Below are 14,446 nucleotides of genomic sequence, written 5' to 3' on the forward strand. Positions count from 1 at the left end.
GAATTGGAAAGGAAGCTTATTTAGATATAGGCCCATTAATCTTCTACTGTTTTTGTATTTCATGGACATTCGCTCAATTACGTAGGTGGCAGCACTTCCCGGTTTATGATACACGTCCGCGGGCCAACACGAATGATCATAGAACTGTAAAATCTTTAAATATAAAACTGTAAGCTTACAGTTCCATGATTCAATGCAGTCGACTTAGAATAGAATAAGACAAAAACGTACACTCTCCTTTAAACGAATAAAGTTTATATTTTCAAAAATACAAAAAGCACAACGGGAACAATGAAAATGAAATAAAATGATTAATCGATTGTTCATTAGCAAAGGCATATTATTTTCAGCAGAAAGAAGGCAATACTGTCGGAGGATGGAATGTGGAGAAATGAAAGACGGGGACAAACACCTAATCTGATGTAATTATGCTATTGCTATCAAATATTGCAATTTACAATGAACTTATTGATTGATTGGAAGAACTGAGTGTTTGAAGGGTAAATACTCTAAGAGACAATCCATATGTTGATGAAAATGTAAAAATAAAGCGAAATACTGATTGTTTCTATTTACATCTTATGCGAACAAAATAAAACAAAAATTCTTAACAAACAAGGATAAATGATACACTTTAGTGCAAAATAATGGTAAATGCAGGTAGATATTTGGTAGTAAAATATTCTAAAATAAACAAAAAGATCTATATAATTCTTCAGACTGAGACAAAAAATTATGATCTTTATGTATTGATTGTCCAATTGATAAATTTCCACTAGAATATGTACAAGGAATCAAGGAGTGGTCAAAATTGAAAGAACAGACTAAACGTAATAACTGAAAATTGCATTTCACTTCACTTGAATATGATCCAAGTATCGTATGAATACTATATTGGCCATAATTGTGAGAGCATTGGATAAGCACCTCGATCCTTCAATGAAAAAATTGATTGAAATCATTGCATAGAGGTTGGAGTAAGCAGGGCTGGGCTCTATCACTTGCATTTTGTCAGTATTGTCTCCCATGAGATTTCATCCATATCCGTTGCTTGCAGATGTTTTGAGATTCCTTCTAGTTTCTTCTTCAGTGCATCACTGCTGCTAGTGTACAACATCTTCTGCTTGATTGTAGCATTATCTGGCGACCTGTAGAATACATATAACATCACCAGCCCGTTTATAGAAATTTTATGGGTCATTTTGTAAACTGCAATAAAATTTGTTATCAGTTGATTTCTTTAGCTGCCAGGTCTGTTATACATAGCTTGATCATGTTTTTATTTTTAAAAAGTTAGGTACAGGTTAGAGAGGCGACCGGCCAGGTCAACTTTTAAGTAGTGCAGCAGAAATGAGAAACAAGGTATCAATTTTTTAGCCTAAGCATAGAATTGATTAGTTTTCATTTTCTGCTGGCATATTAGTCCATCATTTCTCAAGTGGAACCTCATTTCAATGAATTTCAGGCGAGCAGAAAGTATATTCGTTAAAAACCATGTTCGTCATGTCCACTATGAAATCATTGAAATTGTCCTATCGAAGACAAAATTCTAGCTTTGTGAAAATGGACAAAGCGTTATTGTGGGTATCTTAAATAAGATCATGGGGAGATATTTCAGATATGATCGGGTAAATGTACTAACCACATGATAAGACACAGTTTTTCTCTAGGCGCCCGCTCATCACCATTGCCTGCATCATATGAAACATCAAATATAGCATATCGACACTGGCGTTTCTTAGCAGCATCCATCATATCTTCAATGAAATCTTCATACGTAGCATCTAAAGAAATATTCAAAAACTTAATTATTCCTTACGTTTACGAATTCATTTCAGATACATTACAATTAACTAAATACAGACATTCGTACACTTACCAAAAATCGCGGAATTAAGTGGAAATGGCTTTTTATCGGACAATATTGGATGAACAAGTGCTTTTTACTGAAGATTGAACATATTGAAAAGATCTTTCTGTATCCTCTGTTTACAACTGAGGCGTACTGTGTTTGGTTAACTTCCCATCAATTGTCAGAGCTGGTGGCAAGTGTTTTCCACTAGCACATTGTAGCCGTCATGATGGATGTTTTTCTTTCTCTGACCAAACTGGTGCAACTACAATACATACCCCTTGAAGATTTCTTCAATACACATATTTCTTTTAAGTCATCTGAGAGCCCGAGAACAACATATCTGTAAAGTCTGTCCATCCTGATTTCTTCAAGAGTCGTAACGCATTCATCTCTTACTTGGACTCCAGATGCCTGAAAATGTCAAATTCAAAAGATGTCAAAAAGCATCATCTTTATTTCTAGATGAATAAAGTTCGATAGGGTGAGTATTTAAGAATTTAGACAAGTGTGGGTAAGTAAGTGAATTGAAGCTACTAACCATATTTTAGTCTTCTCTGCTTCTCTGAGCAAAATTTAGAAAATCGAAAAAAAATCTCGGGGAGAATGATCGACGACCTTGAATAATTCCAGTCAGTGGAGTCGAGCATAAAACGCGGACTAGGATTTAAGTATACAACGGACTAGGGAAACGGAAATGGTGCGGGCCTTTGAAAACACTGTCAATCATACAATTTGTCTTTGTTTGGAATGTTATTATTTAGTGGATAAAAGAAATGGGTTTTTGTCTTTTGAAACGGCAGGCCATTCAAATCGTGTCGTTTTTGGGCATGATTCGATAAAATCCCTGATGGTCCTTAGTTTTTTCTAATTATGTCAAACTTTCTTTGCTCAATCCGTTTTTTACTTTTTTCTGCTGCCACCCAAATTGATAAATTTCCACATTTGAAACAAAAAGTTGAAAACTAATGCTAAAATTTAAGTCGCAATTGTTTATTTACAGCTCAGAAAATTTACAAAAAACCAATTTCATTCATATTAATAATACATATTTAGAATCATCATTACGCATTTTATGGTGCAAATATCATACAAATATAGGCGATTAGAGCCCAGGTCTCCGGATTCAGATATCTAGATTTGACTCATGAGTTACAGACATTCTATAACTGAAAGCTCCGTAACCGGAGGTAGCACTAAGCTTCTTAAGATACCGGGTACTACACCAAAAATTCCCTTAATACAATCCGACTAAATAAAATAGCTTTTTGACAATTAAGTGTAATAAATAAATTACCGAATTCAAGCAACTTTTGTAACTATCATACAAACATCTAGCAAACCACACATTTTTTAAAGGCATCACAAGCAATCAATATTTTCTAAGATAAAATTTATCTCTTAGGTAGATAAACAAACAATAGAACATTTCATTATATATTACTTACAAAAAACAAGGCATTTATTGCTGCAGCTTTCTCATATTCAAACAAATGAAAGCAAACACTAATGTCCTGAATAAGGAAATTGTGAACGGTTTCATATTAAGTCTTAATTGATTGTTGCCAAATTTGTGAACGGTTTCATATTAAGTCTTAATTGATTGTTGCCAAATAGAGACCCAATTAATGAATCATTCTTGACAAATCAATGATGAGAAGTCATCATTCCATATGATGATTAATGCTTGCTTATTTGCATAAAATATTTTCAAATAAAATCTCCAAATTCTTATCATGGGACTTCGTCAATTGATACGCCTACATAGATATAGCGTTTATTCACTTAAGACTTAAAGATAAGTAATAAACAGACATGTGACGCAAACAAAGGACAATTAATCACCATGCTTATCACGCTTTACCGATCTTATTAATGAGGTAACATAATATTGTGAGTTGAATACCACATACGTAATGGGGTACAATTAAATTTTCGTAAATTGACTGCCTATAAACTGATTAAGTCAATAACTGTGACAAATATCCTCAATCTATATCCAAAACCATGTTATACTCGTTTGCAGTCATTGACGTCCATATACATATATATCAGTTTATCATAAAACAGTCTGTTATTCACCTCAACCACAGTTTTAATCTTAAGGCATCGACACCGTTTAGATAATATCGAAACAGTCGTTTATCTCGAACGAAGCCAAGGTTTTCGTACAAGTGTAAGGCAGCTTTATTGGTTATTTCCGTTTCTAGCACAACCTGCAAAAGATTCGAATCAACATTGAAAATTGTATGCCTGATGATGGCTAATAGTCTTTAGCCGAAACGTTGCGCAAATATATATATTCCTCTATGCAAGTTTCTCGTTTTGGCTGAATTTATTGCGGGATTTCTCTCTTTATCATCTTACAGGGATATTATTGTATATCTTCTCGTCTCATAGAAAATTGTACTGTTCCGAAAAATTAGAGGTTATAATTTCGTTAGAATTAACAGTTTTTACTCTTAAGACGCGTACCTCATCACATTCATCGGCAACCATAGCTTTGATGGCTTTTAGTACCAATTGTGATCCTGTGTAGAAGAAAACAATGAAGAAAATTATTATTCCACTACAAAAATGAAAGATGCAAAAGTCACGGCTGGGTACCGATACAACAAAGGATTGAAATATTTGGGATTGAGAGGGAGTCTTTTTATTCATGCTCCAACAAATGTTGCCTACCAATTTTTCTTCTTCTGTAATTGGAATCAACAGCTAACATAGCAATATATCCTCGTCTAACCATCTTCTTATGAAGATCCAGCTTACAGACAATGGCACCAATTGTAATATCACCATCCATAGCCTATATGAACCAAGAAAAAACTTGCTAATTTTTAAGATCATCTCATTAATTGGACAACTTGATCGGCAAGAAGATTTCTTCTCAGATTCAATTAGCATCAATCCATAATTTCTCAAAATCTATGAATGAAAATTGCGTTATATTCAGCTCAATTGAGTTTACCCTTATGTTTAATGTGGGTAGTTAAAAATCTAGATGCGAGTTTATTGAAAATGAACTGAATTCTGATCACCATCTAGCTGGTAGAACAGGGCCCTCATTCATTTTTAATTGAGTTAGCTTAGGGGTTTAAGTTGAACCAGGCTCTATTAGAGCCAACCCCAAAAGCTCAAAAGTTGCTCAAAAGTTGGTTGGAGCTAACCAGTGGATAGTTGACGTAATGATAATTCAAAGTCCATTGTTACTGGGCCCAGTAGTTCAAAAACTTCTTCGGTGAATTGGTTGTTCCTTCACTATTTTAGCGCTTTACATTTGACATCAATCAAAAGGAGTGATATTTTCATTCAAACTTTTAGTGGAGATAAACTTACCAAAAAACACAGTTTCGGCCAATTGTGTATAAAATACCGGTAAGTGTATATAGAATACGGTTCTGATAGGTCTTTAGTAATAAGCCTCATTATGTCAGGCATTTGTCTCTCCGATTCATACACAACATAACTAATTTCACTGGTTGGAGCACTAATTTTTTGCGATTTCGACGACGATTCAGTTCTTTCCTCATCAGTCCTTTGTTTCGATTCGCTATCGTCTAAACTTAGCGTACCTAGTTTCTGTTCCGTGTCTAACGTCACATCGTTAAGCACATCAGCTTTAGAACACTTTTGAACGCATGAATTCAAATGGGAGCATTCTAACGCGTTCGCCACCGATGATGGCTTTAAATTGTTTGTTGTCGTAGTTATCGACTTATCATTAGTCGATTGATCGCCGATGTGTTGATTATTGGATCCGATATTAATCGGCGTTAACACAGATATCGCTGAATTCACATGATCTGCAGTTTCATTCGTCACTTTTACTCTGTTGTTGGTTTTATGAGTTAAAAGTCCATTTTCAATAATCGACTTATCATGATGTATGCTTACGAAACCGTTCATCATATTATTCTTAGTTTTGTGCGAAGATGAGTTATTACTGTGATTTTCATCAGCATTTTCTAATAATTTAGTGGTGGTTTCATGGTCTGAAACAGATGATGATTGTGCCGTTTTTGTTGTTGGATCACCACAGGACGGGCGACAGTTGTCCGCGACAGCAAATTCCCCCTTTTGGACGTTTTGAGAGGGAATCCCGGACATAACGATGTAGTTTCGTTGAGGTTCTTCAAATCCTTCCTATCAATGGTCAAAATTAAGCTACAGAAACGGCCAGATGAACCAACAAATGTAGTTACTCCCTCAATATTTCTTCACTTCACTTCGGCAACCATTATTTTTCGCATGGGGTATATCCTATTCGCCGGTTGTGGACTTTGATTAGTGAATAAATAATTTGTATTTGAATTGAAATTCTGACTGAAAACTCAAGGTCGAAGACTGTGGTAAAATATTTTCATTAATTACACAATTACATGGGTTAAAAAGTACTATAAAAGTGTAAGTTAAGTCATTAATTAGTCACTCATTTAGTACGGATATTGACCAATCAAAGAGACATCAGTAAGCAGTTTCATGTTCCACTCAACTTTACTCTGAGTTTGAGCTTTATTTAACTAGTCTAAAAAAGAGTTACGGACCAAGGCAAGACCAAGTCAACAGGTCTGGTCAAGTGGAAAATAATAAAATGGTCGTCTCAATTTTTCGGTTTAGTGAGTTTGAGTGGAACTTCCTTACAAAATAACGAACTTTAGGACGTGAGTGGCCACTTTAGGAGACCAGAAAATATGTCCGGTTGGGTTTGAATTAATGGTTCGTCATATCCATAAAATTATTAAAAATGGATTCTTAGTTCATAACCAATAGATCCTTGTAATGGGGTTTCACTGATTTTCAGCAAATGAATTAGTTATTTTTTAAAATCTGCATGCATCTCTCTTTCAAAAAAACATGTCAATGGGTACGAATATGTCTCTGGAAGAGTAAATTTAGTATTAGTCTGTGAGCATTTTGCCCAGGTTAGGTTTGATCTTTATCATATGTATCATATTTTAGAAATCCTTTACTCAAGTACTATGGCAGCTGCACCATCCCAGGCTGAAAGAAAAAAATGCTGGTTTGCCAGAGATCTCTACTGGAAATGTCTAGATGAGAACAATGATGATAAATCGAAATGCTTGAAATTAAGAGAGCAATTTGAAAACACTTGTTCTCTTTCATGGGTTGGCTTTTTCAAAATTTCCTTATTTGAATACTGATCTGTTTATGATTGAGTTCTATTTTTGACATTTACTTTCTAATTGGCATTTCTTTACTCTGTAGGTGAAATACTTCGATAGAAGGAAAGGATATCTGAAGTTCAAAGACAAAATGGAGAATGATGGATATGAACCAATAGATGGAGTTAAGAAGAAATCTGGAACATCGTGACAGATTTACTGATTTGTGATATTTATAGAAAATAAGCTTTGTTGATATAACAGTAATAAATGCCGTGATTATGATATTAACTCTACTGTGAATATTTCATTTGGGTACATATTCGAGAGAAAGCAATGCTATCTCCAGTTTCCTACTCATCCATCCGCCTTGCAGGGATTTGACCTGATGGCATTGGAACCCCTGCCACACAAGAATACAACTTCGATGATGGCATTATCAGCTGATCAGATATCCCGTTTTATTTTAGCCCCGGTTTTCCATTAATAGTTTTTCCGTGAAATTTGCCTTGGCAATCTAATTGGCACTGCCAGTTTTTCGTGGTAAAGCTGTGCATGTGGCAAGGTTTCGTGCCGTGGCTGAGTAGCGATGCCATCAGGTTTGAATCCTTGCCAATGAAGTTTCTTACCCAGTATTCCATGCAGGACCATTTTTCGATTAGCAACGGAGTCAAGATGAAAGTGGAAGCTCATGGCGATGACCGAGGAAGACCCATTTCCATAAGAAATGAGAAGGCATGAATTGATGGGTATAGGATAAGTATTTTATTTGATTTATCCTATACATTCGTATATGGATCAAATAAATTGGTATAAAAACAATACTTATTTAAATAAAGCTTAGATAACATGAAAAACTAAATTTCTAAAATGGTAGCTATCTTCAATTCAACAGAACTTTAAAACAATTAAAACATTTGACGTTCTATGCATTCCGCAATAAATGACCTAACATAAAACAATTTATAGATCAGACCTTCCATATTGAGGATTTAAAAGTTGACAATTGGAAAATTTTACCAAACTTGATTGAAAATAAAATATGTACTCATGATCATATCTACACGTACAATAAAAACCATTAAATCTCAAATTTTACAGCAAATAAGCATTTACATAATGATATTAAAGTTTCATTGTGTTAGTCACAATTATTAACATCACTGGAGACACATGAAATGATAGGTTTTATAAAACAACGTCTGAAATCTTTCTCAGACATTGTCTGAAAAACAACCGTTTCGAAATTATCACAAACGAAATGATTCGCATGAAAATTAGCGCTGGTGATCAACACTTCGGCTTTATCGTCTTTCACACCAGCGATGAACTTACAATGAAATCGCTCGATTGGATAGATAATTTTCGAAAAAAAATGATACTCGATGTGTACTTGTTTATTAGGCAAGTACTCGTCTAGCAGCTCTTTTTTCAGCTGATGAATGGATTTCGGATCATCGCACTTCTTTCGCACGTACATCGCCTCCAGTTCACCGGCGTTCACGTTGTTTCGGTTTGTCAGTAAAATATCGGCCACGTTCATCAAACGATCCTTATCCAAAAAAGGAGTGACGATGAATGTCTTATATCCCTGACCGATCCATTTGTTCAACAGCGCCCGCCAAAGGGGATAGATGTATTTTTGTCCGTTTTTCACGCAACAATTCCTCAGCATTCTGAGCTCGTCTTTCAACTGTCCGGCAGTCAACTGAAAGAGATTTTACGGTAACAAACTTAAGAAAATCCAGATTTTGATAACTCATATATCTCTTTAACGCAGTTCTCCAGTACGAATGGAAAATTTGAGTGAACAAATCAAAATCCAAATGAACGTGCACAATTCTTTATTGAGACTTCTCATAAACCAGGGGACAGTTGCTCAAAGGCTGTTTTGAGTTAAACAGTGGATAGTTGACATAGTGACAATTAAGAATTCATTGTTACTATGGTATTCATCTACTGGTAAGGAAAACCAACTTTCGAGCAATTGGCCCCTGATGTGTAACTACTTATAGCGCTTACCATATCAAGATTAAGTGATTCCATACAATTGACAATATCATCAATAGATACTGGTAATGTTTCAGCAGTTGCCGGTGGAGCTGGAGGTATTTCTTTTTCTGAATCTTAAAGAAATAAATGTTCAACATTATACACTGGTAACTTCACGCTTTGAGTCCAATTTAGAATCTGAGTTTTGAGAAAAATACCTTTCTGTTCATGAATATTCACGTTGAAAGAAGCTCCTGGAACATATGCCGATATAATTTCATCAGCACCATTATTTATGGGATAAGACATCGGCTTCACTGGATTCAAAGGACAAGGAGCATCATATCGTTCTAACAGTTCCAGAAATCGTCTTCGAAACCAATCCAATATGAATTGACCTTGGATCATAATTGTTCCTTTTTTCATGTACACTGTAATCGTAACATCTTCAGCTTTCAAAATCAATTTTTCAACTCCGACGTGGTCTTTGTGTTTTTTATATGGATATCGACTGGCTGGGAAATTGTTGGCATGCTGTAAGACTTTCACCCACAAAATAGCCAGCACAGTGGAGCCGCATTTCGACGAATGCTTCACTGAAATACAGGTCTGTTTCACCTCAAGGAACACTTTCTCCGCCGATTTTGCAGAGACAAACTTTTGAATTTCATACTCAATCGACTCGAAATCCATGTTGTTTCAGTTGGAATGGGCTAAAAAGCGGAATAAAATACATTTAAATTCGATTTGTAGTAGGTTTTATTTAAAATTTGTTGAAAATGTTCAGCAGTTCACAATGTTCAGCAGCAGTTCACGACACAATTAACTTCCAGAAATCAGTGTGCTCTTAATTAACTATCACCATCTTTTACTGGGTGCAATCAATGAGATTAAATGGTCGAAACTTACTTCATTCGGCTATTTTTCTTTTCAAAACCAAGCACTCGGCACGGCATTTGTTTTGGTTGGTTACATGACAAAAAGGTTGGCTCCGAGACTGCGCGCTAGTGGCAACCAGTCTATTAGACGTTTTGACTGCGGCCGGAACCGGGGCCGAGTCCGTATTTCAGATGGTACCAATTTCAAAAAGGCAGAATCGAGAAATTATAGGAACTGACGTGAATAAAACAAGATGTCTTCTGTATCAACAAATACTGAAGAAAGCTGTAGTGATGTAACATTAGTAAAAACCGAGAAACAAAAAAATAATGTTGTATTGGTCGCTAAGAAAGACAACAAAATGAACAATAATCAAAAAGTATCATCAAAAATTACTCGGACGTTCAATGATCCGCTCAAAAAGGTTACGGTTACAAAAACTGCAAGCGCCACAAATGTGTCATCAAAACTTCACAGTCCGAAAAAGCTGGGCGCATTTTCCACTTCGAAAAAGGATCTTGCTTCAGTTGGAAAACGGAAAAGATTCGTCTCAAAGTCCAGTCCTACTATCACACAATCACCGAAACGTAACCCGCTGAAAGCGAAATGTCGAATTGACTTCAGTATGAAGCCGGAAATCAAATTCTCAAACCAAAAAACATTTCCTGTTTCGGCAAAGAAAATCAATGTTAAGCAATCTACAATGGGGTGCGTTTTAACTGTTAGCTAGATTCACTTATTTCGAAGTAATAGCATTTGAAAAAAGCTTGAGTTCTGCGTAATTCTTTTCTAGATATTCACAACTTCGCCAAGCTGAGCTTGAACTGAGGCAAAAATATGAAGAACTAGAACTAAAAATGCGGACGACAGAAGAAAACCACAAACTAATGGTATCAAATCTTGAAGATGAACTTCGCACATATCAGGTACCGGTATTGTAGACAAGATTGACTGAAATTTGGTAGCTCTTAAAAGTGGTGTATAGTTGTGAGCTATTAAAGATTTGTTTGCTCCGTGTCATGTGATTCCTGGTCTTCTACTCTAGGGGCAAGTTAAAGATCTTCAAGGTGAAAAGAACGAACTTTTGGGTAAGAGAGAGCAGAATTTCAAATTTCGTGATTGAATGATGATTTAGATGGAGAGTATTTAGAAGATTTGCACTATCATTTTATTGTAGAAACATTATCAATTAAAGATGCTGAATATATAAAAAGTTCAACCGCACTTGGTAAAAAATTGTGAGTGAAAACCTTTGAATCACATGTTGTGTTGTCATTTTATCTTTATTGTGATTTCGATGAAGCTGAATTTTTTCTGATTCAGAGAAATGTGTGAGAACAGATTGATTGAGCTTCAAATAGACCCTGGTATGGCAGTAAAGTTAAAATCTGAGCAAAAAACAAACTGCCTCTATGCGTATATTTTATTGATTTTATTTGTTTTAGTTTCATTGAAGAGTTTGAATGTGGAGCAACAGGAAAAAGAAAATGTTAATGAAATTCGTTTAAAGCAAAAGGTACCGTAGGCGTCATAGTTCCTTTCAATGACTACTCGAGTATAACCACAGCCTCGAATGAGCCTAGCACCAGATCCTTCACAAATGATGATGATGATGATTTTAATGTTACTGCAAACTCTCCTGGCAATCGATTCATTCATATACACATGTCTTGCTGCTGCTTTATAGGAACAAGCGAAAGTTCTACTCGATAAGCTGGAATTATTCACTCAGAAGACAAGCTCCTATCTATCATCAGTGGTAGCAGTGAACAAGGTATCTTGACATTTAAATATTATGATTTAGAAGATTTCTGGAAATTCATTTGTTTACCATTGAGAATTTATCAATTGTTCGTTTAGGAAACGATTGCTGACGAAACATCGGAGATGAACTGCACAGATATAGACGTAAATCAAACTACGACTGATGATAATCATCGTCATGGACAAGTTTTATCAGTAGCTGACACAATTCAACAAGAAAATGTTTAGGACAAATTTTGCATGAATCATTTCTTAATTATATAATTTTTAGTATTTAATAAATATTTTTTATTGATCAAGAGATGACCTCAGTTTTGCTGAATATTCTATTTCGGTTGCAGGCCCGAAAGTAAGTTTTCAAAGGTTTTTCAAGCAGAGGATTTTTTGAGGAATGTGTTGGTTTGTCCTGAAAACCACTCAGTTATGTTTTCAGCTGCAACCAACCCAAAAAATCTACAACCACCGACGGTCCGACTTTTAATCCAAAAGAACCGTCCGGGTTATATACTGTTCCAACTTTTGACGTACCCCATTAAGTATCTACCAGTAACCTTGAACCATCTTTGCCCTACGAACTTTCCAGTGTCGCACTTAAGATGTCCGGAATTTTAAGAGGAATTTCGAGCCGTGCTCTGCCACTAGTGAGGCTATCTGGCATCCAGAGAGCTAATTTAGTATCCGGACCACCGAAGAATAGGATTTCCTTCCCGGTAAGATGTTCAGAATTCATGATACAATGCCATTACGTTTTGCTTAGTCTGAGTTTATTCCGCTGGGGAAGCGACTGTACATTTTTTAATTTTAAATAATCACTTCAGTGATGTTTTGTAAATATTTGTGTATACATGTGTAATAGTTGTCTCTATATATCATGGAAGTGGTTGGAGTCTAAATAAAATCGTAATCGTAAGGTGGTTTTAACCAAAACCAAAACCATAACAACCCGGAGCGACTGCACTTTGGGTGTCCCTAATCAATCAATGGTTATGTACCTAGCTAGTTAGTTACCTAATCGTTGGTGGTAAGCTTTTTATAATCGGATGGGCTTATACCAACGTTAGGGATGACAAGGACCAAAACACGGTTGAAAAAAGTAACACTTCAAAAATATACTTTCTATTCACTTCAGTCCACAATTAATGGCTTAATTCACAAACTAACACAGGTACCTTTCGAAATAATCCAATTCTATGTATGTTTCGAGTGATTAATCAACATTATTTTGAGAAATTAATTAATTTCCTTACAAATTTCGCCATTGGCCGCCATTTCTCTGTATTGCACATGTGGCATGATAAGACAAGGGGACCTACAAGGATTTAGATAAAACTTTCAAGACGAAACGACAATTTTTATTTTTGATGGTTTTCCAACCTATATTTCAAATCTTCGTGTTTTCCATTATAAATAATGAAATAATTAATTCTGGTAAAAGAAAAATGTGAATAAGTCTTGATTTCTTAATATTTTTCAATTTCGTCGTTTCGCTTCGTTAGTTTGTGCTGTTGTCCTGGCCTCAGTCCACAGGTGCCAGCACCTCCAGTAATTTTCAAAATGGCAGCTGTTGACTCTACGGAAATTTACTCTCACTTTACGGCCGATTTGCACATGGATTAAGATCGTCAGGTGAGGTGTTATAGGTATCAGACAAACTACGAATCTGTTGTGTGTCGATTACAACAAAAATTTGACGGATATCTTAAGAGACAATGAAATGCCAGGCAAATTACTCGTCAGTCAAATTGGCTGACGAAGATTTCATACAAAAATGACCTTCCCATTCCTGACTGTGGTTTGTGAAAATATCCGATCGTGAAACTAAACCACAGACAGGTTACTGACTAGTACCTAGCCTAACCATAACTATAGATAGTGCCACACAGTGGAAAGGTGACCCAAACTGCAGGCAGTTACTAGTAGACCGCTGCAGAGCCTGGGCTAGGTAAATAGTCCCTGGTCCAGGCTGGCAGGCCTGGTATTATTTTGAAATTCGTCAGTTATTACCATGGTTTCTCATTGTTACTATATTGGTTGTTGCCCAGATTGAGGATTTACCCCTAGGAATAACTTTTTGATACTCATTCTAGTTTATATGTCCATGGTCTATGAAACCAGGCCCGGCCTGCAGTCTTACACCGTGATTTGTTGTTCAACAAATTACATTATCAACGTGAAGTGCGGATATGCATTTTTACTCTAATCCTTTAAATGGCATTTGTGTCGCATAGCGGGGAAGCAAGCGACCTAAACCTTAACAAAAACTTTGTATTCATATTCCTTCTTTTATTGCAGGAAAAGGCGGGCGTTGGTATAGTGATGTCTATATGTGTCGTAGCTCCCGCTGGTTATATTATGATGAATATAGAAAACTACAAGAAGAGAGATTAATCTACGCTCCGCCCTAAATGGCTTTTCCTCATGGCTTCATGTACATAGATTTTTTGTGAATATGTTCGAAATTTTCTTCTGTGATCTCACTTCATCTACGAGCTATGGACATGATATGGATTATCAGTGACTTGTTTCTCAAAATGAATACTTCGAAATTTAGTATAAAACATCTTTCAGATATAGATCAATGTATTGGTACTTTGGATACTCGGAAAATTATAAATTTTGTTTGAAAAAGCTTACATGAATAACAACTCTGCAATATGTACAAGACTTCTACTCTTTTCAAAATAAAAGTTAGATATAGTGGTTTTAAATTTCTTCTTTCTGTCGTGTTTTGGTTTTGATGATTTGTTTTAATTCTCTGGTTATTGATGTGTTCAATGTAGCTGCTGGTTGTGATTTAAGGACTAACCTGTCATTCGATGTTCGACTATGGCAATCG

At 35.6% G+C, this 14,446-nt stretch overlaps 6 protein-coding genes across 8 annotated transcripts; 3 read left to right on the forward strand and 3 right to left on the reverse strand.

Annotated features, from left to right (window-relative positions):
* Nucleotides 1-287: 287 nt before the first annotated feature.
* On the reverse strand, nucleotides 288-2,466 carry LOC141914879 (uncharacterized). The gene is made up of 4 exons (XM_074806213.1): nucleotides 2,394-2,466; nucleotides 2,131-2,266; nucleotides 1,643-1,784; nucleotides 288-1,148 (listed from the first exon to the last, which is right to left on the reverse strand). The coding sequence occupies exons 1-4, from the start codon at nucleotides 2,394-2,396 to the stop codon at nucleotides 998-1,000; spliced, it is 432 nt and encodes a 143-aa protein (XP_074662314.1). The 5' UTR covers nucleotides 2,397-2,466; the 3' UTR covers nucleotides 288-997.
* Nucleotides 2,467-2,829: 363 nt separating this feature from the next.
* LOC141908752 (uncharacterized) lies at nucleotides 2,830-6,100 on the reverse strand. Its single transcript, XM_074798938.1, has 4 exons — nucleotides 5,189-6,100; nucleotides 4,535-4,658; nucleotides 4,328-4,383; nucleotides 2,830-4,068 (listed from the first exon to the last, which is right to left on the reverse strand). Exons 1-4 carry the CDS (start codon nucleotides 5,957-5,959, stop codon nucleotides 3,931-3,933), a joined length of 1,089 nt encoding a protein of 362 aa, XP_074655039.1. The 5' UTR covers nucleotides 5,960-6,100; the 3' UTR covers nucleotides 2,830-3,930.
* Nucleotides 6,101-6,177: 77 nt separating this feature from the next.
* On the forward strand, nucleotides 6,178-7,247 carry LOC141914992 (cytochrome c oxidase assembly factor 6 homolog). 3 transcript variants are annotated; one of them, XM_074806345.1, is made up of 3 exons: nucleotides 6,178-6,256; nucleotides 6,812-6,978; nucleotides 7,079-7,247. In XM_074806345.1, exons 2-3 carry the CDS (start codon nucleotides 6,832-6,834, stop codon nucleotides 7,184-7,186), a joined length of 255 nt encoding a protein of 84 aa, XP_074662446.1. In that variant the 5' UTR covers nucleotides 6,178-6,256; nucleotides 6,812-6,831; the 3' UTR covers nucleotides 7,187-7,247. The 3 variants fall into 3 exon arrangements, with proteins under 3 accessions (XP_074662446.1, XP_074662447.1, XP_074662448.1); XM_074806346.1 differs by having other exon boundaries at nucleotides 6,183-6,201; XM_074806347.1 differs by lacking the exon at nucleotides 6,178-6,256 and adding an exon at nucleotides 6,284-6,319.
* Nucleotides 7,248-7,857: 610 nt separating this feature from the next.
* Nucleotides 7,858-10,025, reverse strand: LOC141911056 (uncharacterized). The gene is made up of 4 exons (XM_074802020.1): nucleotides 9,877-10,025; nucleotides 9,186-9,680; nucleotides 8,998-9,101; nucleotides 7,858-8,683 (listed from the first exon to the last, which is right to left on the reverse strand). The coding sequence occupies exons 2-4, from the start codon at nucleotides 9,658-9,660 to the stop codon at nucleotides 8,117-8,119; spliced, it is 1,146 nt and encodes a 381-aa protein (XP_074658121.1). The 5' UTR covers nucleotides 9,661-9,680; nucleotides 9,877-10,025; the 3' UTR covers nucleotides 7,858-8,116.
* Nucleotides 10,026-10,045: 20 nt separating this feature from the next.
* Nucleotides 10,046-11,850, forward strand: LOC141911066 (uncharacterized). The gene is made up of 8 exons (XM_074802031.1): nucleotides 10,046-10,554; nucleotides 10,640-10,772; nucleotides 10,892-10,934; nucleotides 11,024-11,084; nucleotides 11,170-11,213; nucleotides 11,292-11,362; nucleotides 11,534-11,620; nucleotides 11,707-11,850. The coding sequence occupies exons 1-8, from the start codon at nucleotides 10,100-10,102 to the stop codon at nucleotides 11,836-11,838; spliced, it is 1,026 nt and encodes a 341-aa protein (XP_074658132.1). The 5' UTR covers nucleotides 10,046-10,099; the 3' UTR covers nucleotides 11,839-11,850.
* A 309-nt stretch (nucleotides 11,851-12,159) lies between these two features.
* LOC141912567 (cytochrome c oxidase subunit 8A, mitochondrial-like) lies at nucleotides 12,160-14,318 on the forward strand. Its single transcript, XM_074803853.1, has 2 exons — nucleotides 12,160-12,320; nucleotides 13,903-14,318. The coding sequence occupies exons 1-2, from the start codon at nucleotides 12,207-12,209 to the stop codon at nucleotides 13,996-13,998; spliced, it is 210 nt and encodes a 69-aa protein (XP_074659954.1). The 5' UTR covers nucleotides 12,160-12,206; the 3' UTR covers nucleotides 13,999-14,318.
* Nucleotides 14,319-14,446: the final 128 nt, after the last annotated feature.

This window comes from Tubulanus polymorphus, chromosome 1 (assembly GCF_964204645.1).
Source record: "Tubulanus polymorphus chromosome 1, tnTubPoly1.2, whole genome shotgun sequence".
Lineage (NCBI taxonomy): Eukaryota > Metazoa > Nemertea > Palaeonemertea > Tubulaniformes > Tubulanidae > Tubulanus > Tubulanus polymorphus.